The 24457-nt window shown below is 47.1% G+C and overlaps 6 protein-coding genes across 11 annotated transcripts in view; 4 read left to right on the forward strand and 2 right to left on the reverse strand.

Annotated features, from left to right (window-relative positions):
* The first annotated feature begins 343 nt into the window (after window positions 1-343).
* Window positions 344-3399, forward strand: LOC108164210. The gene is made up of 4 exons (XM_017299841.2): window positions 344-548; window positions 615-706; window positions 1278-1566; window positions 1645-3399. The coding sequence occupies exons 1-4, from the start codon at window positions 541-543 to the stop codon at window positions 3326-3328; spliced, it is 2073 nt and encodes a 690-aa protein (XP_017155330.1). The 5' UTR covers window positions 344-540; the 3' UTR covers window positions 3329-3399.
* Window positions 3400-3772: 373 nt separating this feature from the next.
* Window positions 3773-6678, forward strand: LOC117188935. Its single transcript, XM_033393571.1, has 2 exons — window positions 3773-4545; window positions 4609-6678. Exons 1-2 carry the CDS (start codon window positions 3939-3941, stop codon window positions 6594-6596), a joined length of 2595 nt encoding a protein of 864 aa, XP_033249462.1. The 5' UTR covers window positions 3773-3938; the 3' UTR covers window positions 6597-6678.
* Window positions 6679-10966: 4288 nt separating this feature from the next.
* On the forward strand, window positions 10967-14691 carry LOC108162661 (centrosomal protein of 97 kDa). Its single transcript, XM_017297501.2, has 8 exons — window positions 10967-11275; window positions 11553-11716; window positions 11779-12245; window positions 12314-12675; window positions 12734-12991; window positions 13064-13240; window positions 13316-13757; window positions 13825-14691. Exons 1-8 carry the CDS (start codon window positions 11269-11271, stop codon window positions 14408-14410), a joined length of 2463 nt encoding a protein of 820 aa, XP_017152990.1. The 5' UTR covers window positions 10967-11268; the 3' UTR covers window positions 14411-14691.
* LOC108162663 (probable RNA-binding protein EIF1AD) lies at window positions 14483-15364 on the reverse strand. The gene is made up of 2 exons (XM_017297503.2): window positions 15106-15364; window positions 14483-15038 (listed from the first exon to the last, which is right to left on the reverse strand). Exons 1-2 carry the CDS (start codon window positions 15275-15277, stop codon window positions 14719-14721), a joined length of 492 nt encoding a protein of 163 aa, XP_017152992.1. The 5' UTR covers window positions 15278-15364; the 3' UTR covers window positions 14483-14718.
* A 305-nt stretch (window positions 15365-15669) lies between these two features.
* Window positions 15670-16429, forward strand: LOC108162664 (hydroxysteroid dehydrogenase-like protein 2). 2 transcript variants are annotated; one of them, XM_017297504.2, is made up of 2 exons: window positions 15670-15775; window positions 15840-16429. In XM_017297504.2, the coding sequence occupies exon 2, from the start codon at window positions 15845-15847 to the stop codon at window positions 16265-16267; it is 423 nt and encodes a 140-aa protein (XP_017152993.1). In that variant the 5' UTR covers window positions 15670-15775; window positions 15840-15844; the 3' UTR covers window positions 16268-16429. The 2 variants fall into 2 exon arrangements, with proteins under 2 accessions (XP_017152993.1, XP_017152994.1); XM_017297505.2 differs by having other exon boundaries at window positions 15685-15775; window positions 15845-16429.
* Window positions 16430-16580: 151 nt separating this feature from the next.
* The window catches only part of LOC108162659 (protein cappuccino), a 46437-nt gene continuing 38560 nt past the window's right edge, over window positions 16581-24457 (reverse strand). For all 5 annotated transcript variants that reach the window (XM_033394077.1, XM_033394076.1, XM_017297494.2 and 2 more), the window contains 5 exons: window positions 24094-24281; window positions 18414-19329; window positions 17265-18341; window positions 16903-17200; window positions 16581-16828 (listed from right to left, as the gene is read on the reverse strand). In XM_033394077.1, coding sequence (XP_033249968.1) covers window positions 16711-16828; window positions 16903-17200; window positions 17265-18341; window positions 18414-19329; window positions 24094-24281 — 2597 coding nt within the window. In that variant the 3' untranslated portion in view covers window positions 16581-16710. The remainder of the gene's footprint in view (window positions 16829-16902; window positions 17201-17264; window positions 18342-18413; window positions 19330-24093; window positions 24282-24457) is intronic.

A 24457-nucleotide genomic window follows, 5' to 3' on the forward strand; every position in this document is an offset into this window, starting at 1 on the left:
CCACTCGGAACAATTATCCCTAGAAAAAGACAGAGACATGTGTTTATGATATAAAAATCCATTCATGAGGTTTAAAGTTGTCTTCAGCTAACTATCCAACTACTAGACTAGTTACACTGATATATCTTATTAGTATAGACAGTATAATATATCCATTATGCATTGAAATATGAATAATACATTTCACATTCGTATTTCTATGCCATAATTGATACCGAAATCATGATTAAGAGCTTTTTTTGCCCCTGTGTAGTGCTTGTCTTCAATGAGAGCAAACGATTAGACTGATAAGCTGTCCAAGCACGACCAGACCTATGCGAATCTATTGTATTGCATGTCTGACCGATCGATCAGTCGTGCCCAGCACATTAACACGAACGAACGTGTACAGATCGGGATAGAGAGAGATATAGGTATAGGTATATAGAGAGAAAAATCAGAGCCGAGTGTACGCGTACAGAGTGTATAAAGTGCAGCAACTATACTAAGTATAGCTTCTGCTTCGATCTGTCTTGTGTCTTTTCTTAGAATAAACCGAAAATGGAAAGGTATGGGTGATATACTATATTTGGCTAATGATAGATTACAAGTCTTTTGTTCTTTTACCCGCACAGCTTCTGGCAAGAGTTGAAATCTTTGTTGAAGACCTTACTGTGCTTTGTGGTGGCTGTGATGCTAATGCCTTTGCTGCTGTTATCGTTTCTGTGTAAGTGATCATCATCATCTCCCCAGCAACGATCGGATCGATCCAGTGTACCAGATGATCATCGATTGATCAGTTCGACACGCGCTGCCTACGCTGATAAGACGAGTAGATCACTGGCCCCCCTATAAATCAAGAACATCAAACACGACCGACTATATAAATAAGCGAGGCATGGGTTGATTAACCGATTCCACTCAGCCAAAGCTCTAGCTCTAGTTCTACCATATAATTGACTCTCTTCCCAGTGAAAGAGAGAGTGTTACAGAACGAGAGACAGTCCCAGAGATAAGCTTTTTGTTTATAAATAATAGAGAGTACCTGTTGCACCTTTGGCGCAACCCAGACGAGCGCCCGAGCGAACCTTGACCAACCGAATTACTCATAAAAATTTTGCAGCCGATAAGGCAGCATTGTTGCTGCCGTGGGTTCGGTCTTTCGGGTGGGCGATAATGCTCGAGGTTTTCCCCCTATTCAGACTCCAAAAGGAAAGCAAGCCGAATCCAATCCAATCCAATCCAAATCAGCTATCAGCTAGGCTGACACCTCGTCATATTTCGTCTTTTTTTTGCAGGCGCACACTTTGGCAACGAGCTGGTCAACTACATTCTGAGTATCAAGTATCCCAACCTGACTATCTCCAAGTCGAAGAAGATTCGCACTTTGATCGACACCCAGAAGAATGCCGGCATCTTTCACTTTCTGCTGCAGGTGGAGGGAGCCTGCGACTTTGAGCTGATCAAGCGATCGTATGCCCAACACCTCACGGACCTGCGGGACAAGACGGGAATGGTGAGGTTCCCGAAGCTAAGACAGAAGCTGGTCAACTGTTGGGGTCACTATGCCTGGGTGAATGATAGCAGGTAGAGATGATCAATGATCAATGATCAAATGATTTATAAACGTTAATGTGCTCTTTCTCTTCCCAAACATCCCATCAGTGGTTTCAACATCAACAACCATGTACTACTCAGCACCCACAAGTACCGGGGACGCCTTGTCAACGACTCCAATATCCAGGATTACGTGAGCGAGCTGGCCACCAAGTACATACCCTCTGACCTGCCTCAATGGCAGGTGATTGTAATACCCAGCTCCGACAGCACCCAGCCCTACTACATCCTGATTAAACTGCACCATTTAATCATCGCCGAGGAGGAGGATCTGCATGTGGGGGAGATGCTCTTGCTGCACGACACCACGGAGACGAAGACCGTGATGACCCTGAACGATGGTGTTCTGGGCCAGAGTCCATCACAGCAACTTTCCCACTTTGTGCGGCAGCCAGAGCACATCAGTCGACTGGTCAAACATCTGATGCACTTGGTCATCTGTCGCTGGCAGCAGTTCATCTACGAATTCGAGTCCCTGGAGACGCCCGATGGCGCCTCATCCAGCATCCAGGTGCGGTCTCTCAGCCAGCTCTTGTCCCTGATCCTTATTGTGCTGGTGAATGTGGTTCTGGGGTACTGGCGGAGTCGCTCAAAGCTCCTCAAGTTGAAGCGCCGTTCCAGTGGCTATAGGAATGATGTGGGCCGCCTAATGACGATTCGATTGCTGCTCAGAAGGGAGCTGGAGCATCGCAATCTCAGCTGGACGGTGGCCAGAATGGCCCTGTACAATAGTCTGCAGCCCACGAATCTGGCCAAGGTCTGGACCCGCTTCATGTGGCGCTTCAATCTGAACCATGTGCTGCTCCTGCCCTACCACTTCTACTGCGAGGCCCTGGCCATGCGGGATGTCCTGCTGAGAGGCCAGACCAGCTACACATCCACCTACTGTGCCCGGCTGCATCTGTATGTGCCGCTCCTGCTGTACGCCCAACTGGAGCTGGTCAAGATCTGCTGGGAACTGTTCAAGGCGCCCCGTAACATCTATGAGGTGCTGTTCGAACAGCCCACCAAGGAGTTGAATATTCTGCACAAGAAATCCTATGCGGGCAGGAAAATAGTCTCCTTCAGTCGCTCTATAGATGGCACCCAGCTGAGGGAACGACATCGGGACAGATTTAACGATCAGCTGCGTGAATCGGACTTTAGTCTCACGTGTCTGGCCGGCGCCGTACATGATTACTTCAACACCTTCTCCGATCTGGCGCCAGTGCCTTCGCTTTTGAACACTACTTGTAGGACCATTTCTAAGGGATACTTCACCGATCGCCGAGGGGACAAAAGCGATAATATAGGTGGTGTGGTCTTTCTGCAGCTGCCCCTTCGTCAGCCAGATGTGGAGCATGCCCGTCATTTGCACGGAATTGTGGAGTGCATCAGGCAGCAGCAAATCATGATCTATTTGGCCTCAATCGGTCAGACCAAGTACAGCATGCTAACGGCCCTTCTACCGCATGTCCTTACCAAGATCTTCATCAACTTCTTCTCGTATAATTTTCCAATTACGATCACAGAGATCTATGGGTCCTCGGCCGAGTTCCAGTCGACTTGGGGCCAGAGGGTTCAGGATGTGCTACTCTTCAGGCCCCCCCAATCGAAGACTTGCCTTTCCCTGAACCTCCATCGCTTCGGGGATAAGTACAGGCTGGCTATTATGGCAGACACACATCTGGCCCCGGATCACACGATCATAACACGATCTTTCGAACGATATATGGAAACAGTAACACTCTGATTCCCAAACGATTATAAATGAGGGGAAGCTATAACTTTCAAGTATACGAATAAAATTATTATCTATTAAAATGCAGGTTTCTATGAAATTGTATGCAGAATCCTCCTTTTCAGGGCATACTCATACGAGTATAATAAAAAAACTCGAATCGATTGAAATATCAAAAAACTTCTCTCGATTTATGGATAACAGTCTATTACCGATCTCGTTTAACAACCCGTGGCCGCTCCCGGTTACAGCTGTGCCACTCTTGGAGAGACCTCTAGACCTAATCACTTACAAGGCCCCGATAAGAACTTACCTGTTAACGAATATATATATATCGCACTTGGACTCTTCTGCATGCTCATCGCTGGATTACTTCTCCAACAAACACTCTATCTTTTATGTTTGAACAAGAAATGTGCTTCATTGAAATTATCTTCATATTTAATGAAAATCTTCATATATATCGTACCCTTCAAAACTTGACTCTTTCTACATATCTGGTTTATCCCTTCGTTCAGTTTCAACTAGCAAAGTAACCCTGTTATTAAAGTCATCTCCTCATTCGAGCATACAAAACAAACTCGAATCGGTTGAAAATTCCAAAAAAAATATCTCTCGATCTATGGATAATCAAGCCTACAATTATTGCTTGGACTTTTCGAATTTTTACGAGGCCAGAAGTGCAAAAATAAAACCGATTTGCTCATTTCTCCAAGTTTCCGACATGAATCAACGGACAAGCGACAGCAATACCTCGTTATTAGTAAACGAGGAGGTGTCACAACAGGATAAGCGCACGGCACGAGAGATGGGAGGTGAAATGTCTTCTCAAGCCTATCTAGAGGACCTAAAATGGCCAACGAAGAACCTTTCAAAGCAGCAACAGCAGAAGCCTTCCATCCTGGACCAGACCCAGGCTCAGGAGCGTATGTGCGCGAACAGATCCGGCTGTGGTATGCACCGTAGCTATCATCCAGGCGATTACCTAGCACAACAGCCGCATCAGTGTCAGAAGTATAAGAATTTAAATCAGAGTCCTGCCAAGAAACAGCAGACTTCTCGGGATCCTCAACAACAGCAGCCGCAGCATCAGTGTCTGGAGCAGAGAAGCCAGACTCCTTCCATGCCGAGTCAGTGTCTCCAGACTTCATATCCGAAACTTCATCAAGAACAGGCACAGCGTCATGACAGCCCGAAAAACAAATCTTCAATCAGAGCCAGCTCCAAAGGTATGAACGTCCTATTTTTGCGTCCTCCGCCACGAAATGTTTCCTTTCTGACGGAAAATCCAGAGCCCTCCAACACAGCAAGTGGCCAACCTTATTCATGCTCGAGCAATACGGACGAGGAGAATTTAGCCGATAAACGTGATGAACGTGATCAAAATAAATCAAATAAGTACATGGAATTCGTGCCTCAGCACTATTCGCATCAGCAGCAGCACCCACATGAACAGTATCGGACGGCTTTTCGTCAGAATTCTCCTCAACGCAATCAAAGCCAGAAGAAAGCACCCATAAGCAAAACTAAAGACGTCCTATCGCCGTGTCCTCATCAGTACAGTCCGCTAAAGCTAAATAAACTTTCTAAGAAAACGGACGTGACAGATTTTGACCAATATATTAAGGAACTTGATAAAAACGCATCGTACAAGTACAAGGAATATGCCCCTAAACTCGGTCAGAGTCCACCCCATCTTCATAAGCACAGACAGGAGCATTATCAAATGTATTCAACGTCACGTCAGAAGGTCGAAAAACAGCAGCTGTATCCGATTCATCTACAGCAGCAATCATACCCGAATCCATGTGAGAATACTTGTGAAAAGCCGTCACAACGTAATCAAAGCGAGATGCAAGCTAAGGATATCCCATTGTCGACTCCTCATCAATACGGTGATCTCCCTGTGCCGGATAAGTGGGGTAGAGAGATTGGTGGGGAACTTCTCGCTAAGACTCGGACTCGGAGCGACACCTCCGAGAAAAACCGCGAAGATTCCACAGTAAAACAAAAAAAATATAACAAATGCGGAAGGTGCAGTGTCGAGAACGGCACGGACAGTACCTCCACAGGATCGTCCGGGAACGAGCTGTGTTCCATTGTCCGGGACGAGCTGTGTGCGTTGGTCCGGAACGAGAGTGAAATTCAGTCGGTGTTCGGTGAACTGTCTGATACTGTGATCTGTCATGTGAAGGACTTTTTGTGTGGGCTGTCAACAACTGACAATGTTCCCCCGGACGAGTATATGAAAGAGAGTGTATCTACAAAGGCACCCAAGAATTCAGCCATAGATGATGTCCTGGATACCAAGAGGCAGGAGTCATATCAAACCCAAAAAAAAGCATCTCCTATCAAAGGCATATTAAAAGCTCAAAAAGTCCAAATGCCGCAAAATCCAGGGCTAGACAGAAAAAAAGTCGCGGAGCTCCAGTCTGTGCTTCAGAATCCTACTCAGCGTATGTATCAGGATCTTACCAAAGAGAAGAGACAGGAGTCGTATCGACAGGCTTCGCAACATTCCCATCGTACCTCGAAGCTGAAGGGTCAAAAGAATCCTCAACAGAAGCATCCAAATCAGCAAATCGCGGACTTTCCTCCATTCTCGCGCTTCGGCGATACGCCTGAGGATGATTCCGAAGAGTGTAATTTCGGAGTGGATAAGAAGGCACGCAACAAGTTCATGGAATGTTACGGTAAAGGCTTCCCAAAGGACAAACCCAAGCACAGGCAGTCCGGTGCCGGGCATGAGGTATTTTCCATGGCCAGTAGCAGCTCGGTATCGACTTCGATCAGTGCCAAGAGCGGGCACGAGCTGCGTGCCATGATCCTGGACGAGATGCAATTGCAGTCGGTGCGTGGTGATCAAACATCCAGGCCACGATATAAGGATCTTGAAGAGAAAGTTTCCACACTTTCAGACTTGAATCCGCCCAGAGATGACACCCATCCTTGTTCAAACGTGTCCAAGTTTCAGGATATGAAGGAAACAATGTCCACACCCATCGGTTCCCTCCCGAATTTGGCCATAGCTGTTCATGCGCCCACCACTGAATCATTTAAGGGTTCCACAACAGATGAGATGCCACAAATCGAGGGCAGTATGAGTGTAGCTGATTTAGTGAGCTACAAGGTAATCACTCCCATGATCATGAAGATACGCAAAAGGTGTATGACCCATATGCAGAATGAGATGCATCTCTTGAAGTATCTGGAGACGGTGCCGCGCCTTGTCGGTCAGATTTACATGGACAACATCACGATGGAACAGAGGAAACTCTAAAAATGTTTAGTCACTTTTGATTCGATGATACCTTTTTATATATTTTATAATTATTGTATTAAATAAAGAACAAACATCCAAGCCACGCTATAAGGATCTAGAAGAGACAGTTTCCACCCTTTCAGACTTGAATCCGCCCAGAGATGACACCCATTCTTTGTTCAAACGTGTCCAAGTTTCAGGATATGAAGGAAACAATGTCCACACCCATCGGTTCCCTCTCGAATTTGGCCATAGCTGTTCATGCGCCCACCACTGATTCATTTAAGGGTTCCACAACAGATGAGATGCCACAAATCGAGTGCAGTATGAGTGTAGCTGATTTAGTGAGCTTCAAGGTGATCACTCCCATGATCATGAAGATACACAAAAGGTATATGACCCATATGCAGAATGAGATGCATCTCTTGAAGTATCTGCAGAAGGGGTAGTGACGAGAACGGCACAAACAGCACATCCACTAGATCGTCCGTGATCACTGTGAAGAGCAGGGACGAGTTGCGTTCCATGGTCCGGGACGAGCTGTGTGCCTTGGTCCAGAACGAGAAATTCAGTCGGTGTTCGGTGAACTGCTTGATACTGTGGTCTGTCATGTAATGGACATTTTGTATGGGCTGTCAACAACTGACAATGTTCCCCCGGCCTAGAATAAGGAAGAGCGTGTATCTACAAATGCACCCAAGAATTACAAAAATTACCAATTACACAAAACCAAGTAGGAATCTCTTTAAAATGCTATTCGCGATACGGTAAATACTTTTGCCAATTAAAGGAAATTCTTGAGCGGTGTGCTGCTTTTCAGATCTTCTTTTCAAAATATCGCCCCGCTCTCTGCCGCCTCCAACACACGATGATAATCGTGAATATTGAAGAAACGGTAAAACCAAAAATACAGAACCATAGGACCATATCTACCAGATTTCAGAATCTGGATCAAATCGAATCAATATTATAGTCAGAATATTATCGCGCAGTGTGCGACCTGTTGGAGGGGAGCAAGATATAACGGCTGGTGTTGGTATGAGAAGGGTGAGAGACAGACAGATTTAGCGTAATAAGAAACAGCAGCATTAAATTGAGACATATAAAATATTCTAAAGTTCTAATTAAATCGGTCATAAGGTGGATAGAGGAGAAAAGAAATAACAATTGAGAGAGATCTCCCCTCCCCACTTTAAAGAACAAATCAATTCGTTCCTGATTGCCGCCTCTCTCAACGTTTCCACTCATTTTGAAAATAAGAATAAAAACCCTACCACACAAAACTTGACTTTTCTTTCATCATATTAGTTTTCATGCTTTCAGTTCGAGCAAGCAAAGTAATCTTGTTATAAAAGTCATTTCTGAAAGGGGTAAAATCTCGTCATACGAGTACACTGAAAAAACTCGAAGCCATTGAAACAGCATCAATTTCTGCTCGCTTGATGGATACACAAGATCACAAGTGTTGCTCAAGCGATGGCAAAAGCGAAGAAACAAGTCACAGAAATCGCTACCTATTAGAGGATGAGATGCCGCAACAGAGCAAGAAAAAGCTATGGAAGGAAGTCCGTCAGATTATGTCTCCTACCGATCTAAGAACATTGCAATGGCTTACGGAGAAAACTCCAATCCAGGAGAAGACTAAGTTTCAGAAAACACATCACAGATCTGTCCTAGTGCAGCGGTCCAGTAATCCTGACAAGATTAGGCATTCGCATGAGAATCCTCAGACGGAAACCCAGACAGAGGATGATCAGATTCGCCAGAGTACCTCCAAGATGATGCAGAAAAATCTGCAGAAAGTATACCAGGAACCCCCTAAGAAGGATCCGTATGAGGATCCTCCTCAGAGGCCGACTCATGATCAGTTCAAGCAAAAGCCACCGGAGGAGTATCGAGTGTCTGCGTATCATAATTCTACAAAGAAGCATTCGCATGAGAATCCTCAGACGGAAACCCAGACAGAGGATTATCAGATTCGCCAGAGTACCTCCAAGATGATGCAGAAAAATCTGCAGAAAGTTTACCAGAAACCCCCTAAGAAGGATCCGTATGAGGATCATACTCAAAAGCCGACTCTTCATCAGTTCAAGCAGAAGTCACCGGAGGAGTATCGAGTGTCTGCGTATCAGAATTCTACAAAGAAGCATTCGCATGAGAATCCACAGACGGAAACCCAGACAGAGGATGATCAGATTTGCCAGAGTACCTCCAAGATGATGCAGAAAAATCTGCAGAAAGTTTACCAGAAACCCCCTAAGAAGGATCCGTATGAGGATCATACTCAAAAGCCGACTCTTGATCAGTTCAAGCAGAAGTCACCGGAGGAGTATCGAGTGTCTGCGTATCAGAATTCTACAAAGAAGCATTCGCATGAGAATCCTCAGACGGAAACCCAGAAAGAGGATGATCAGATTCGCCAGAGTACCTCCAAGATGATGCTGAAAAATCTGCAGAAAGTATACCAGAAGCCCCCCAAGAAGGATCTGTATGAGGATCATACTCAGAAGCCGACTCATGATCAGTTCAAGCAGAAGTCACCGGAGGAGTATCGAGTGTCTGCGTATAATAATTCTACAAAGAAGCATTCGCATGAGAATCCTCAGACGGAAACCCAGACAGAGGATTATCAGAATCGCCAGAGTACCTCCAAGATGATTCAGAAAAATCTGCAGAAAGAATACCAGAAACCCCCTAAGAAGGATCCACATGAGGATCATACTCAGAAGCCGATTCTTGATCAGTTCAAGCAGAAGTCACCGGAGGAGTATCGAGTGTCTGCGTATCATAATTCTACAAAGCAGCATTCGCATGAGAATCCTCAGACGGAAACCCAGACAGAGGATGATCAGATTCGCCAGAGTACCTCCAAGATGATGCAGAAAAATCTGCAGAAAGTATACCAGAAACCCCCTAAGAAGGATCCGTATGAGGATCATACTCAAAAGCCGACTCTTGATCAGATCAAGCAGAAGTCACCGGAGGAGTATCGAGTGTCTGCGTATCAGAATTCTACAAAGAAGCATTCGAATGAGAATCCTCAGACGGAAACCCAGACAGAGGATGATCAGATTCGCCAGAGTACCTCCAAGATGATTCAGAAAAATCTGCGGAAAGAATACCAGAAACCCCCTAAGAAGGATCCGTATGAGGATCATACTCAGAAGCCGTGTCAAGATCAGCTCAAGCAGAAACCATCGGAGGAGTATCGGGTGTCTCTGAATCATAAATCTACAAAGAAGAATTATCCTGAAAGCCCTCAGAATATGCAGAAGTCCTTACAACAGTCATCTAATCAGCAGCCTCCTAAAAATGCAGACAATATTATGCAGCAAAATCTGCAGACGGAATACCAGAATCCCCCAGTGACAGGTTCTCGGTACAATGTCCGCCTGATACCGCAAAGCCCAGAGTTAGCCAAAGAGAATGCTATCGACGGGCTTTATAGGAGCGGGGACCATCTCCAACCATCATTCATGGTCGATAAAGCCAAGGAACATTTTCCAGACTCTGCCGTTGAACTGAATAAGAATACATCGGATAATCACATGGAATGCGAGTGCTGCGAAAAGGAGAACCCCGAGATGGGATCCAAATACAAGCTGTTCAGAGACGAGAATCAGATGCCTGGTACGGAGACCAATTCCTCTAGATCGAATCAAATCAGTGTGAGGGACGGGGACGAGCTGCTTTCCTTGATCCGCAACGAGGTAGAATTGCAATCGGTTTTTATGAAATTTAATGATGATCTGGTGTTGCATGCAAAGAAGATGGGCTTTTTGGTTCAGGATCATCCTCAGAATCCGTGTCAAGATCAGTTTAAGCAGCAGTCGCAGGAAGAGTGTAAGGAGGCATTCTTTTGCAATTCTTCTAAACAACAGTCGCATTCGAATCAATCACAGAAGCAGCGTTTCTCGAATGATCCTCAGGAGCTGTCTGCTTCTAACAAATCGGACACCCTGAGTATGAAGAAGAAAGCCGAGGAGAAGGTGCTTCAGGATATAGATAAAATAGTGAGATCGAAGGTCATCAGTCCCATGGTTCGCAAGATAAAAAAACAGTTTATTCAAAATCTTCGACACGAGATCTCTCTGGTGGATGATTTGGAGCGGGTGCCGTTTCTCGTCAGTGAGGTGTGCAAGGGAGCAGTTAATTTGGAAGAGAGCAAACTTTCAAAATGACTCCAGTCCTTTTTTAATTAGTACAACCTTTGCTTTATATATTTTCTAAGCGTTTCTTCAAAACAAAATTAAAAACCAAATAGGGAGTTTAAATTATGCTTAGTCGTTAATGGCGCCTAACAGCCCAAGTTAGCAGAGCAATGTTAAAGCGTAACATTAACACCAACACGCCACTTGGCGCCGTGTGTTTTGCAGCACTACAAACACGATAAGCGATATCATTTATTTTGGATTTAAGCGCAGCGGCAAGAAAAAAGAAATAAAAATAATTTATTGGCCATGGCAGCACTAGAACCATAAACTCCTGGTAGCATAACCACCCAAAGACTGCAGATCATCATCCAGAGCATACGGCTGGGGCACAGCAAGAGCAGAAACACTGGTTCTGGAGAGAGAGCGACGCCACATTCCGCAACATTGATTTTTCGTGGTGGACGCCACTCCAATCGGCTGGCAACGACGTTCGGTAACAACTGCTGAAATTTAACCTGTGCCACCCACCAGCCATCATGAGCGGTAAGCCGTAAAAGAGTATAGGAATTTTCTTCGCTACCTCAAGAGGTTTCGACCGGGGTTTCTAGCCCAGCAGCTGTCGTTGGGAGCTCGTCTCCTATGCATCGAAATTTGCAGTCTGCTTTTGGGCAGTGGAGTCGGGGGGCTTGGAGTCGCACCTGCGCGATGCTCCCCAGCCCCCAGTCCACTAGGACTAACCCCGATGAAGTCATCAAATTACTTTACATTGTATGTGTATACATATACGTGTGTTTGTATCTTCCCCCCTCTCTTACGGCAGGCGACGAAGGCGGCTGCAGCGAGAAGCAGACCCTGAACCTGTCCAAGCAGAAGCTGAAGAAGGTGCCCAAGCAGGAAGATGCCCACAACATACGCAAGCTGATACTGGACGAGAATGAGCTGCAGAAAATAGACAACATTGACTCGTACCTCAAGATAGAAACGGTTCCTTAAATTGATACCCTCTTAAAACCTGAATTTGCGCTTATATAAATTATGTTTTTCAGCTGTCGCTGGCAAAAAACCAATTGCTGCGCATGTATGGCGTCTGCCGGCTGCACTGTCTGCGCGAGCTAAACCTCTCCTTCAATGGCATTCTCTCCATCGAGGGCCTGAAGGATTGCCAGCATTTGCGAGTGCTCAATTTAGAGGGCAACAACATCAAGACCATCGAACATCTCAACACGAACGTGGCGCTGGAGTGCCTTAATCTGGCGGAGAATAGCGTCACCAGCATATCGGACATCTCATATCTGTGCAACCTCAAGGAGCTCTACCTGCACGGCAATCGTCTGACGCATCTGCGGCAATGCGACAAGTACTTGCCCACTTCCCTGGAGACTCTAACGCTGGCCAAGAACAACATCGACGACTTGAACGAGATCTGCACGCTGTCGCATCTGAGCAATCTGCAGAGCCTCTCCATCACCGAGAATGGCTGTGTGAACATGGCCCTGGGTCCCAACAGCGTGGAGTGAGTAGGATCCACCCTTAAAAACTCGGCATAATCTCACTGAACTTTTTTATGTCCTTAACTTTTAGCGGCTTTGACTATCGACCTTTTGTCTTGAATTGGTGCATGAGCCTCAAGTGTATTGACGGCTATGCGGTGGATCCCATCGAGAGCCTCAAGGCCGAGTGGCTCTACAGCCAGGGACGGGGCCGCCAGTTTCGTGTGGGCGAGCAGCTCTCTCTGGCCAAGCATCTGAGCACTTTCTGTCCGCTGGTGGGCAAGGCCTTGGAGAACGAAGACGATCGCAAGCTGCGCCTAATCCTAAGCAAGGCGCAGCATCATCAGCGCCAGCTGCAGGAAGAGATCATGGACAATCATGCGAATAGCTCGGCCAACACTTCACCCTCATCCCATCGCCGGAAACCCACGAGTCGCATACAGTCACCCAGATGTAGGTGTAGTTGTATCCTGTGTTAGATATTTGCTAATTTCATGCTTGATTTTTGCAGTCTCCCGCTTGAGTGGCCGCCAGGGCTCGCCCGAGTCCATGGTTAACAGCTATCATGGCAACAGCAGCAGCAATAGCAGCATCAACGATAATGGTTCCCTCAATCATTCGCTGCAGATGAGCATTTCGCTAATCGAGAACATCAAGAACGATGGCGACTTCCAGCTGGCCGGCAGCGGTATGTCCAGCAGCGTGACCACCAAGACCTACAACTCAACGGAATCAACGCCTCGCAATATAACGCCAAATCCCTATAATGGTACGCTAGTCCTTTTATTTATTGCATCCATATAGAAAAATATATATATCAAATTCTCTCTCCTCAAAACAGATCAAACATTCCTCAGTCAGCCGCCTGCGGGTGGTCCCTTGGCTGCTGCCTCGAAAATGGTGCCCGTGCCGGAGACTCTGATGAGTCCCGATGTCTGTCCCGCCGCCGTTGCCCAACGGGTGACGGTCAGTGCTCTCAACTCGCAGTTGCACAAAACGAAAATCAACAAAAACAAAGGTGGCCAGCCAAGCATAACTAGTCTCTGTAGTAACACGGCATTTAAGTACACTTTTGATTTTATTCCCTGAACAGACAACAAACTGAATTTGCCCCGCGTGCATAGTCCCCTGCTGAAGCGCACCCAGAGTCCCATAAGCAGTCCACAAAAGGTGGCCCCTAGAACAACAGACAGAGTGCAGCAGCAGATGACTTCGACGACGACGACGGCGGTGGATTCGGGAGGTGGCAGTACGGATGATGATGGCGAGCAGATGAACATCGACAAGTTGAGGACCATTAGGAAGATGGCTGCGCAGAGGAATCAGCAGCAACAGCAGCAGCAGCAGCAACAACAACAACAGCAGCAGCTGGTGGACAACAGCAGTCAGAACTGTGCGGATCGGTTGATAGAGCACATGACGGAGTCATCGGCGGTTATCATACAGAAAATGTGGCGTGGCTATTATACCCGTAAGAAACACAATCCCGATATTGCAGAGAAGCTACAGAGACGTCGCGTGCAGGAGTACATTGAGTGAGTCCCAGGAATGGCAGAATTTTTCCTTGAGACAATAGCTAATTCTTGTTTTCGTATCCCCCAGGCAACTCAGCAAAGACATGCGGCTGACCAAGGCGCAGCTGGAGAACGAGCGCAAGATCCAACAGCTGCAAATGCAGGCCATCAATGCGCTGTGGAAGAAGGTGTCCACCATGCATGTGGTGGATCCTAAGGCAGCAGGACAAGTCGCCGCAGTCCAGGGCACAGTTTCGGGCGAGGATTCCAGTGCCCCCGTGAGTCTTGATCATAACTCGGCCTCTGTGGTCAACGATCTGGCCAAGCGCTGTACCATGCTGACGGACCAGGTGCAGCAGCTGCGCAGCTCGATCGGAACGATTGTCAACTGCCTGACGATGGTGTGTAATCTGCCACAGTATGCTCTCATTAGCAATCCCGAACCTGATGCCCAGGTGCCCGTGTCGGAGCAGCGCGACTGTAGCTCCACGCAAACCGATCTGATTGCCGTACACACGCCACAGATGGAGGACCTAACGAACTTTCCGTTTACCAAACCGCGACCGTCTACCTTGGCGTTGGAGTCGAAGATCGAGGCGTTGCCTTTCAAGCAGCTGGAGCCGGACGATGGCGAGCAAAAGGAGCATGATGAATCGGTGGAGGCGAATGCATAAACACCTGCATCAAAGCGAGCCGCATCTTCAAGAAAAGGAAATCAAATCCCAGTGAATAAAACGCTTTAAGAATCGATCTCAACGCGCATTAATTAATCGCGTAGGCTTTTATGTAGCTTTTGCAAGAATTTTCAATTCAGTTAAAACACTTAGTTTAGCAGCAGCCACAAGAACAACACTTAATTCATAGTGACCATCTATTTTTTGTTACATTTTGAAAGATGGGCAGAAAGTAAGAAAAAGAATAAGAGAAATATACAAAGCTAAAATTTTGTAATGCACTTCCACAATGCACTCATGAACTCGTGTCAGTCTTCCTCATCGCTGCTCTCCGTATCAGTGTCCTCGTCCTCTTCATCGGATTCCTGTACGGGACGATTCGTGTTGGGCGTTAGATCATCTTCAAAGTCGGAGTCCTCATCATCGTTCTGTGCTTTGGCCTCCTGCGGCGGATTCTTGGCAAATCGTTCCGGCCATATGCCTGCCTTGGTGTACTCCTTGACATGGTCGTTGGTGAGGATTTTGGATATTTCCGCCTTGACTTTGTCGCCCTCCTCGATGGGTTCCACCAGAAGGAAGTCACCGCGCTTGACCCACATGTTCTTGCGATATTTGTTGGGCATGGACACTGGATTAGAGTTACGTATGGGTGTACGTTAGTCGTGGTTTCTCTAGATGATCATCCCAGTTCTCACCCAGAAAGTTCTCCGACTCTGGCGTCGCAGTTTCCACCTCGTGGAGATTGTTCCCGCAGCTTCTGACGACGCGCACGATCTGCTGCTGCTCTGTCGGAAGTTCATAGTCATCCTCCATCATTTCCTTAATCAAATGCTTCCGTCGCGTGGTACTCGGATGTGAACGATGCATAGTATAGCTTTTTGCAGAAAAATCAAAACAAAAATTGATTTTAAATTTTGCTTGTATACAGTGGGGATTAGTGTCTGTGCGTTAACCCATTTAAACCACGATTGAAAAACTTCTATTGAAACAGGTGAACAGGTTGAGTTAAACCACGGAAAATAAATATATTTTAAATTCTCCTTATAAATCCATCTATCCTTTCTCTTTACTCACAAAAAAAAAAAACAAAAACTAAAGTTTCATGATTTTCGGTGGTAGTGTTACAAGGGCCCAAGAGGGTTAATCGTTCATTTTGGTTTTCGACACAATGGGGATGACATATCATAATACTTCTCTTTCTACTTATCGATGTGTACCGATAGTTTTGTGCGATAGACGGAACGAGTTCGGCGGTAGTGACAGACCCAATTATAAAATCAGAGTAGGCGGTGCTTTTCGTGCAAAAAAATAGGATTCACATCAAAACAGATCTATTAATTGTTGTTAGAATTTCATCAGTACAAGGTTTGTCCTGTAAAAATAACAATTACCATACTATTCCATTCATACATTTTCGAATTTCGTTTAGAAAAGATGGACAAAACTCGTGAAGGTTGGCGAACCATGCTGTCGTGTGCGATTGAGAATCAACAAAATACGGACATTGAGATCAATCGCGAAGGGACTACAGTGCGCCAAGTCGCTTCCCTATGGCGGGCCCAAACAAATTCGGCTCTGCGTTGCTTGCACTCTGTTGAGATGCTTACTCTCGCTGAACAGTTGGCAGTACAGGGCCAAGAGCAACCACAGGCCCAGGAGGAACCACAAGGCCAAGAGCAACCACAGGCCCAAGAGGAACCACAAGGCCAAGAGCAACCACAGGCCCAGGAGGAACCACAAGGCCAAGAGCAACCACAGGCCCAGGAGGAACCACAGGGCCAAGAGCAACCACAGGCCCAGGAGGAACCACAAGGCCAAGAGCAACCACAGGTCCAGGAAGAACCACAAGGCCAATAGGAAAAGGAACCTAGACAAAAACTGCCATCTCATCCCTTATTAAAGCATTGTTCTTCTTTTTATGTATTTCGAATGCCAAGTACATCTAATTTGTATAGGACATTTCGTTACAAACATCTCCCCCAATGTTACAATTTATAAAGAAAATTTGTGTATAGAAAACATGGAAATTGAGATCTTCAAAAATGTAACAGGACGTCCATATGTGTCCAACCGATAGGCAGAGATAAAAAGGGCTGCCATACATCTCATCTTCAGTGCTGTAAAAGTTCAACATGTGGCGGCTTATTTGAATTCAAATTGTAAAAAAACGTTGAACGAGTGCTTTTGTATAATTTATCTTTAGTTTAGTTTAATATTAAAATATCACTTTACAATTAGTGAAGAATGTTGCCATTAAACGAGAACTTTGCTTAGCAATAGTATCTGAAGCGCAGGTAAAACTAGTTTTTGCCGCGTCGCATCACCATTCGCTCCTTGAGCGATAGCCGGCCGGACTTTTCCACCTTCGTGGAGACATTGCGACGCGACTCGACCTGCACCTGCTTGGATTTCTTTTTCCTGCAAATTAAGCAATATGTTAGATAATCGCCGTGTCAGTGGCAGTGGGGAGCACCCCAATAATATTCCCTTACAATTCATTTATAAGATTCTCGATCTCCTTGCGCCAAATGTCCTTAAAGTCGTTTGTGAAAAGTGTCCAGCACTCGAAGAACTGGTCGGGCGTGCAATCTCCCAGGGTTTGAGTCTCCGGCGTGTAATGATAGAAGCGCATTGTCTCCAAAAACAGTTCCCGGCCATCGTTCAGCATGCGATCCAACTTGGCCATCGACATGTCGGCACTCTCCGTGAATTCCTCCATTTTGGACTTGAAGGGCTCCACAATGTCTTCACTGCAGGCAGCCAGTACCTTGGCCTTGGTCCTCTTGAAAACTAAACCAAAGGATACGCCGATTAATGCAAGAGAGCAAGCCAGGGGATTCCCAGCGGATCTTACCCAAAAACTTCTTTTTCAGCTCGTTGATATGCATCTCCACATCTTCAAACTTGATCTGTGCCGCACGCTCCACATCCGCTGGCTCGGGTATGGGTAGACGAATTTCCAGGGGATGGACACCCTCCTTCCGCCGCTGGGCAATGTAGGTGCGCACTATGAAGTGCAGGAGTGTGGTATGTCGCTCCTTGGACTTGACGTCCTTCAGTTTCCCAAGTATATCCAGATTGAAGCCGTCCGCCTGGCCGCGCTGCCGATTGCCCCCGTTCATGTAGTTGCCCAGCGTCAGGATAATGGAGAATACCAGCTTGAGGTCCTCGCTGTCGATCAGCTCCTGCGACAGCTGCTGGATGGTCTCCAGCTTGCGCATCTGCTGCGACAGCGACTCCTCGAACTCGGCCTGGAAGATAATGCACGAGATCCGCTCGCTGGCCATCGAGATGAGAGATATGTCCAGCAGGAACTGCTCGGGTGTATCCAGAGGTATTTCCCCGCCAGCCGCATCCTTGATCTTGAACAGCTCCTCGTCGCTGGCCTTGATGTGGCCCAGGTGCTGCAACGCCTCGAGGCTCACCACCGATGTGTCCAGGTTGTAGATGGCATGCTCGATCTCGCTGGAGGGCACGTGCAGGCTGCGTGAGATGATCCCCACCTTCCTGGAGCGCTCCGGCTCCAGCACCTTGATGGACTTGGCTCGCTTCATCTTCACCTCCTTGGGCTTGTTCACCGGCACAACGGCCTGTCGCGAGAAGAGCTCGGTGAACTCCTCAATGTTGTCCAGCGGCGTCTCCTCAATCTCTGTCCAAATCTCCTTTATGGGCGGCGGGGGCTGGGGCACAACTGGGGCTGCTGCTGCATTGTCGCCGCTACGTGGCGTTGATGCCCCACTGCTGGCGCTCGTCGAGGGCAGTTCATCCGGGGAGCTGCCGCTGTTCTCCACATTGTCCACATTGTCCGCACTGTCCGTGGAGTTGGCCACCGAGGAGGGACGCGGCACTGGCGGCAGTGATATTGTCACAATCCGCGTCCAATATAGGGGACGCATGGGCTTTGGCGGGTTAACTGCACTTTTACGAAGCGCTGCAGGAAAGCAGAGAGGGAAATGCATGAATTTTCAATTGGAAAATGGAACCCAGGAGCGTATTTACTCACTGTTTGTGCGATTGAACCAATCTCCCTCGGAGGGATCGGGCAGCGGTGCGGGTGAGATCATAGACGGGGGCGGTGGAGGCGGGCCTCCACCACTTCCTGGTGGCGGGGGAGGTCCTCCAAATCCTGGCGGAGGCGGGGGCGGCGGTGCACCACTGCCAGGCATGGGCGGCGGCGGGGGTGGAGGTGCACCACTTCCAGGCATGGGTGGCGGCGGCGGCGGTGGTGGGGCAGCCGGGGGAGGCGGAGCACCAGCAAAAGGAGGCGGCGGCGGCGGTGGTGGGGCAGCCGGGGGAGGCGGAGCACCAGCAAAAGGAGGCGGCGGAGGAGGTGGAGGAGGGGGCGGCGGAATAACAAGCGCTGGTGCTGGCGGTGGGGCAGGCGTCCCAGCCGATTCGGCACTTTGCTCTCCGGCCTCTTCGCCGCCCTTCAAGGATGCTCCACCACAGCGACAGGAGCCTTGGCAGTCGCCCTCCGTCTGCGTCTCGCCATCTGCATAGCTCCTGCCCTCCTGCGGCTTGTTGTACTCGTAAATGGTCGACTCGCTGGCGTTGAGCAGCTCCGTGAGATTGGTACACCTCCTGGAGGGACGGCGGGGCGGCTCATCCACGCTGCTGAGCAGCTCGTTGACCACCGCATGCACGTCGGCCAGCGTGGAGCAGTTGAGGAGTCGCTTCTTGAGGATCTGCTGCAGTGTCTTCTGGTTTTCGGTGACAGTGGGTGTTGTCGCATCCGCTGCCCCTGCCGCTCCTCCAGCCACTGCGGCTGTCGCTGTTGCCAACGATGACGCCTCCAAGGTCCTGATGCCCGCCGGTGTGCTTGAGAATGGCCAGGAGGCCACCTTGTCGAGTTTGCCGGGTGTGAGCGGCAGCGATGTCGTCGGCTGCTCCGTGTGTGTCCACTGGTACATCTCGTACGGCTGCAGGGGGAGGAGGAGCATTGGGTTAGATAAACTTGTATTAACCCATTGACTTCTAATTGTCGAGTCGAGTCGAGTCGAGTGCTGCAGTGCTTCCTTCCAAGTGGGTCTCGAGTGTGCCACAAGCGACAAAGCTTAAAAGCTCCCCCGATTGGCCCCAAATCCCCTTTCCCCCTACTCTGAATGCAAAAACTCTCTCTCTCTCTCTCTGGATTGTGCATGTCGCCATCGCCGTCGACTCGACTTGGCTTTGGCTCCCGCAACGGGAATTGTCTTACTTTTGTTGCCGTTTTCTTCTTTTGTCAGGCCATTAAGGGTGGTGGTGGGGGGGGCAGGAGGTTTGCAAAAGTTGTGGTGGGATGAGAGCAGAGGTGCATATATGCAGATGAGGTGGTAACTGTCGAGTATCGAGTTTTTTGCTTAAAGACAGCTTGAAGATCTACCGCGTAAAATATTGCTTTTCAAACACTCAATGGCGCACATTTAGGGCTTTTACGATTATAATATGAATGTAGTTCTTGGAACATTGTGCTTCGAACGCAGAAGATCGTAAAATGTGGCCCCTTGAATATCTTGTGTAAAAAATGGATGGCTTTGTGATCAAATATGGTAAGCAAATGCTCGATGAATTTGCTTATGTTTTTGTTTTTTCCTTTTGGGAACCGACTTTTGAGCGTCGCCATCGAAAAGTAAGTCTTTTCTGCGCCTTGTGGAAGACGGTGTATATTGTTATTGGATTCTGGGGACCGACTCAGCTGCCCAAAGCATTGCCGAAGCCCAAGCGAAGTCACGAACCCTGCGTTTCTGTTCCAAGAAGCAAACGAACGAAAATTGAAATGGAATTTGTTCCAGATGGTATTTTATAGTCTTTGATATGGCTCATCGTGTATAGAATTAACATATTTACATCGAATGAATCTATATGTACCTATTTATTGAACATCCTCTAACCAAAAAGGCACAAAGAGATCTCCAAAAATGGCTCAGAATATCCCAAGTATTCCATCTTTCATACACCCCATAGTACTTCCTGAACCCATCTGCTTTCCACAGTAAAACTTTCTCTATGTGGGTGTCTATCGTAGGGTTTTTGTGTTGTCTTAGGATCCATCTGGGATGCGCTTGAATAGTCTGCTTGGGTTGCTTCTTGGCTTCTTTAGAGTAGGAAAAAAACATGCAAATTGTGTAAACTGCGATAAACCCCGACTCCCACACAACAGGAAGGGACATAGCCGTGGGGTGTACGAAGTCCTATCGAATAAGGCGTCAGGCATCAAAGCAAGCTGTTGCACTTGATTTGCATTTGTCAGATGCTCAGATTCTTTGACTGATTAGGGTCGAACCATGTGTATCTACGAGTGTAAGTCTGTATCTATGTGTGTGTTCGTTCTGAATGTATGTATCTATGTGCTGCAGGCACAGACAACTGCATTGTGGGACGCCACTTGTTGGAGGCATAATTAAATTTCAATTACAATTTTAATTGCATTTGTCAGATTTTGTTTTGAGGGTAGATGTGGGCGGGAGGGGCATGGGCAACAGTCTGATGTTGCGGCGAAAGCGTGTTTTTATGATTTAAATAGTTTTTAATTAGCAAAATGTTAATTAAAACAATTTGGCAAGCATCATTTTATATTGTTTTAAATATGTTGTTTAATAAATAATCATACAAAATGCTAAAGGAATCATTTCGAAAGCGCTGCCTGGTACCCCCTGCTTGGAGCTGAATTTTGATAAAGAAAATGCGGGATTTTATTTAGTTTTTGAAGAAAACGATGACTGTTCTTAGTTTTCAGTGCTATTTTTTCATAGAAATAATTTTTAAACATTTTATAATTTTTTAAAAAACGGAAAAATGATTTTTTTCTGTAATAAATTATATTTCAATATAATTTCCTTCGAAATTAATTATCTTTGATTGAAACCTCTGGCAGTCATTAAATTAAGCATTTATTGAGGTCTCAGCCGCTCTATTAATAGCACGATGACATTGGAATCGCTTCAATCTAATCCACCATCAACCCCTTGAATCCCACCCCCCCCCCCCTCCCGAAAGACAGACCCCGACAAGACATTGCATTAAAATCCATTGAAATCATTCCATGGCATTAAAGTTTCGAAACCCAAAAGAATATTTTGGAGGGGCACGAAAAACAACAACTTTCGACTGAAAGTAATAAAAACGCACAAAACTTTCAATGAGCCAAGGCACACAGTCGCTTCTGCCACGAAAAAAAAAGATGGGGCACGAGCACCCAAAAAAAATGTAGAGACAAGGGAATCCCCGATAGAAAAGGCAAAAGAAAAGTCGAACAGCGAACAACGAACCTTTGGCTTCCCCCTCTTGGCATATGCTGGCCTGTTGCCCAAAAAGTTGATGATGCGCACATCGGTGGGGAGACATTTGGAGACACCGCCCCTACCCCTACCCCTCCCCCTGCCACCTACCTCCTGCCCCTGCTTAAGGACTGTCCCTCGGTTCTTGGCAGCCAGTTGAAGAAATTTGTGATATCATAATCTTGAGCTCAAGTATCATCACATAGAAAATCACTTAACGGTGTTGTCTGTGCGACTGGCGGTGCTCCCCTCCCCTCTCCACCCCTGCCCTTTCGTCTTGGCTCCTGGCTCGTGGGATTTGAGGTTAAGCTGCTGTGGCTAAAACTTTTGGCCTAAACTAATTTGAGGGCTATACTCGTATCTAGTGCTTCATTATTTGTGGTTGTTCTTGTTGCCGTTTGGCTGCTGCTTGTTGTTTCTGTTTCTGTTGCCCCATGCTGTCGCCTGTCAAATAACACTTAACTGGAGACGAACTGTGGGGTTTTACAGGCGGTAGAAATACGAAATGGAACCAGTTAACAGGTCTTCCTTCTCCCAGCCTCCACTCCACTCCACGCCCCGCTCTCTGCCTCTGAGCAATTAAAGCTTTTTCCCTTTTGGCCAACTGTTTGTTTATTTAGCTGTTTGGTCGGTCAAGAGGCTAGATGCTTTGGCTAAACTGTACCTAAATATGGTCAACTATTATGGAGTCCATTAGGCACAGCACAGCGGCTGAAGATGGTTACGAAAGAGTTGCACCCAGATGGTGGCAGGGCAGAGTGTTGGCGTGGGAGGCGAGGAGCTGCACTGAGCGAAAAAAGGGACTTTAAGGGATTGAATTGGTGGCTTTTGTTGGGCCCAAAGGCTGTTCTAAATCTCACGGAAGTATGAAGTTATGGAAGTTACAGAAATATGTACATTTTAAGGCATATTTTAGCAGATTTTCATCGGAAAACTATCCATATTTAAGCAAAAAAGGAACCCAAACTAATTTAAAACAAGTTTAAATGAAAATAAATAAGGAACTGGCATGTTAATATTCATAGGATACGTTTCAAGGGAAATATTTAAGATATTAATGCTTCCGATAATCCTAGAACGTCGTTCACAGATTCTTGGCACATTTCAAGATTTTTTCAAATTAGTAAAACAGGAAAATAAGGGGATCAAAAATTTATAAAAGATTTTGTTAAGGCTCTGGAGCATCTCATAGTGGCAGATGAGATGGCCCTCTTACCTGGGCGCCCCGGTACTGGCCTCCAAGAGGACGCCGCAGGAACTACTGCCCTAGGCGAAAAAATACCCCGATTCTCGAGGACTTTAAAATCCCTGAAGCACTGCCTCGACGGTTCTCACCCTTATCCGGATCCGTGGCCCCGCTGAAGCCCGTTCGGGTTAACCTAACCTTTTAAACAGGACCATTTCTTAACTAGAATTTTTTGTATGATTTTTTGTTGGCTTAAAGTTTGAAGACCTGTCGAAAAAGTGCCAATATCTTAGATAATTCTTTGAAAATCAAATTATATAAATTCTCTACTCTCTTATGGAAATTCTCTTACAATCCTAAAGGACAAACATGTGGGCTCGAATGTTCAAAGCCTTCCTATGCACCTTTCCCTGTTGCTGGTTCGCCCGACGATTGTTCCCAGTGTAGTGGCAGCGTCTCGTCCAGCGTCAAACTTTGGTTTCATAATTTTGCATGCAGCGAAACAAGAAGTGGGAAAAAAAACAACAACAACTGCATCGAGAAATTGTTAATGCAGAGAACCAGAACCCAGAGACCCAGAGAGCCAGAAGCCAGAGTGAGTTTTGGCTTTTGATAGTTGACGTCTGCCGACTGTAAAGTTTTAACAAGTTCTGACACTTGCAGGCGAGAACAGGGGCGGGGGTCCAGGCGTGGGGACCCCAAAGAGGGGTCAATTGGGGCGGCCAAAGGGTTAGATGGACAACCGCTGGAGTCCGGGCTAAATGCAAGTGCAACCAAAGCCCGAGTCCTGGTTTGTCTTTCATTTTGTCTTCTTCTTCGTTTTTTTTGCAATGGAATTGCTAATTTCCGGGCACAACTTTGCGGTGCACAACTTTTGCCGCCATTCGCCAGCGACTCCTTTTCGACGGAGGATGACGCGGCGTATGAGTAACATTACGGAGACGCAGGACGACGCATAAGTTGGCTGACAGTTGGCCTCCTCGGGGGCGTACACGGAGAGCGAGAGAGAGAGAGACAGAGACAGAGAGTGCCCATTATCAATGGGTTTTTGCCTTCAAACGCTAATGACTTGAAACTTAGTTTAGTTTTGTGGACCGGACCGGACCGGACCGGAGTGGACAGGCTTCCTGTCCCCCGCTGTCCAGCCAAACGCGGACTCTCATCATTTCCGCCAGCGACGTGGCAACATCCGACGCAGATGACCAATTTCCTGGCCTGGCCATAAAGGCCATTGAACTTACACTGAAGCCCGCCGTGGAGTGGCCGTCCAGCTGGCCGTCATTGGAAATCTGCTTGAGGACGCCGACGTATTTGAGATTATTGCAGAATTGCAGGGCCATCGCATTGAATTGTTCCTGCAGCTCCAAGGCAGCCGTCGTCTTGGGGTTGCCCTGCAGCGTGGATATCAGCCATTTCATCAGCATTTGACCTGCAAATATTATGGATACGGGAATTAATGAAATCGGATCCACAGCTGCCCCAAAAAGAAGTAGAAAAACTTTGACCCACAAAGATTTATGGTTGAGAGACGCTGGAACTCCCAAGGAAAAAAGTTTGGCATAAATAAATTTTCTAGGCGAATATTTCGAATAGATTTTGGGGCTG

The sequence above is a fragment of the Drosophila miranda genome, chromosome 4, assembly GCF_003369915.1.
Source record: "Drosophila miranda strain MSH22 chromosome 4, D.miranda_PacBio2.1, whole genome shotgun sequence".
NCBI lineage: Eukaryota > Metazoa > Arthropoda > Insecta > Diptera > Drosophilidae > Drosophila > Drosophila miranda.

Excerpts from the sequence above, each read along its gene's own strand:
- LOC108164210 (XM_017299841.2), top strand. Across the intron at positions 707-1,277 it reads GCTGCTGTTATCGTTTCTGT|GCGCACACTTTGGCAACGAG; the intron begins GTAAGTGATCAT and ends TTTTTTTTGCAG. Across the intron at positions 1,567-1,644 it reads GCCTGGGTGAATGATAGCAG|TGGTTTCAACATCAACAACC; the intron begins GTAGAGATGATC and ends ACATCCCATCAG.
- LOC117188935 (XM_033393571.1), top strand. The coding sequence starts at position 3,939 with ATGGATAATCAAGCCTACAATTATTGCTTGGACTTTTCGAATTTTTAC. Across the intron at positions 4,546-4,608 it reads AATCAGAGCCAGCTCCAAAG|AGCCCTCCAACACAGCAAGT; the intron begins GTATGAACGTCC and ends CGGAAAATCCAG.
- LOC108162661 (XM_017297501.2), top strand. Across the intron at positions 12,992-13,063 it reads AACGCCAAATCCCTATAATG|ATCAAACATTCCTCAGTCAG; the intron begins GTACGCTAGTCC and ends TCCTCAAAACAG. Across the intron at positions 13,241-13,315 it reads GAAAATCAACAAAAACAAAG|ACAACAAACTGAATTTGCCC; the intron begins GTGGCCAGCCAA and ends TTCCCTGAACAG.
- LOC108162663 (XM_017297503.2), bottom strand. The coding sequence starts at position 15,277 with ATGCATCGTTCACATCCGAGTACCACGCGACGGAAGCATTTGATTAAG. Across the intron at positions 15,039-15,105 it reads AGAGTCGGAGAACTTTCTGG|TGTCCATGCCCAACAAATAT; the intron begins GTGAGAACTGGG and ends ACTCTAATCCAG.
- LOC108162664 (XM_017297504.2), top strand. The coding sequence starts at position 15,845 with ATGGACAAAACTCGTGAAGGTTGGCGAACCATGCTGTCGTGTGCGATT.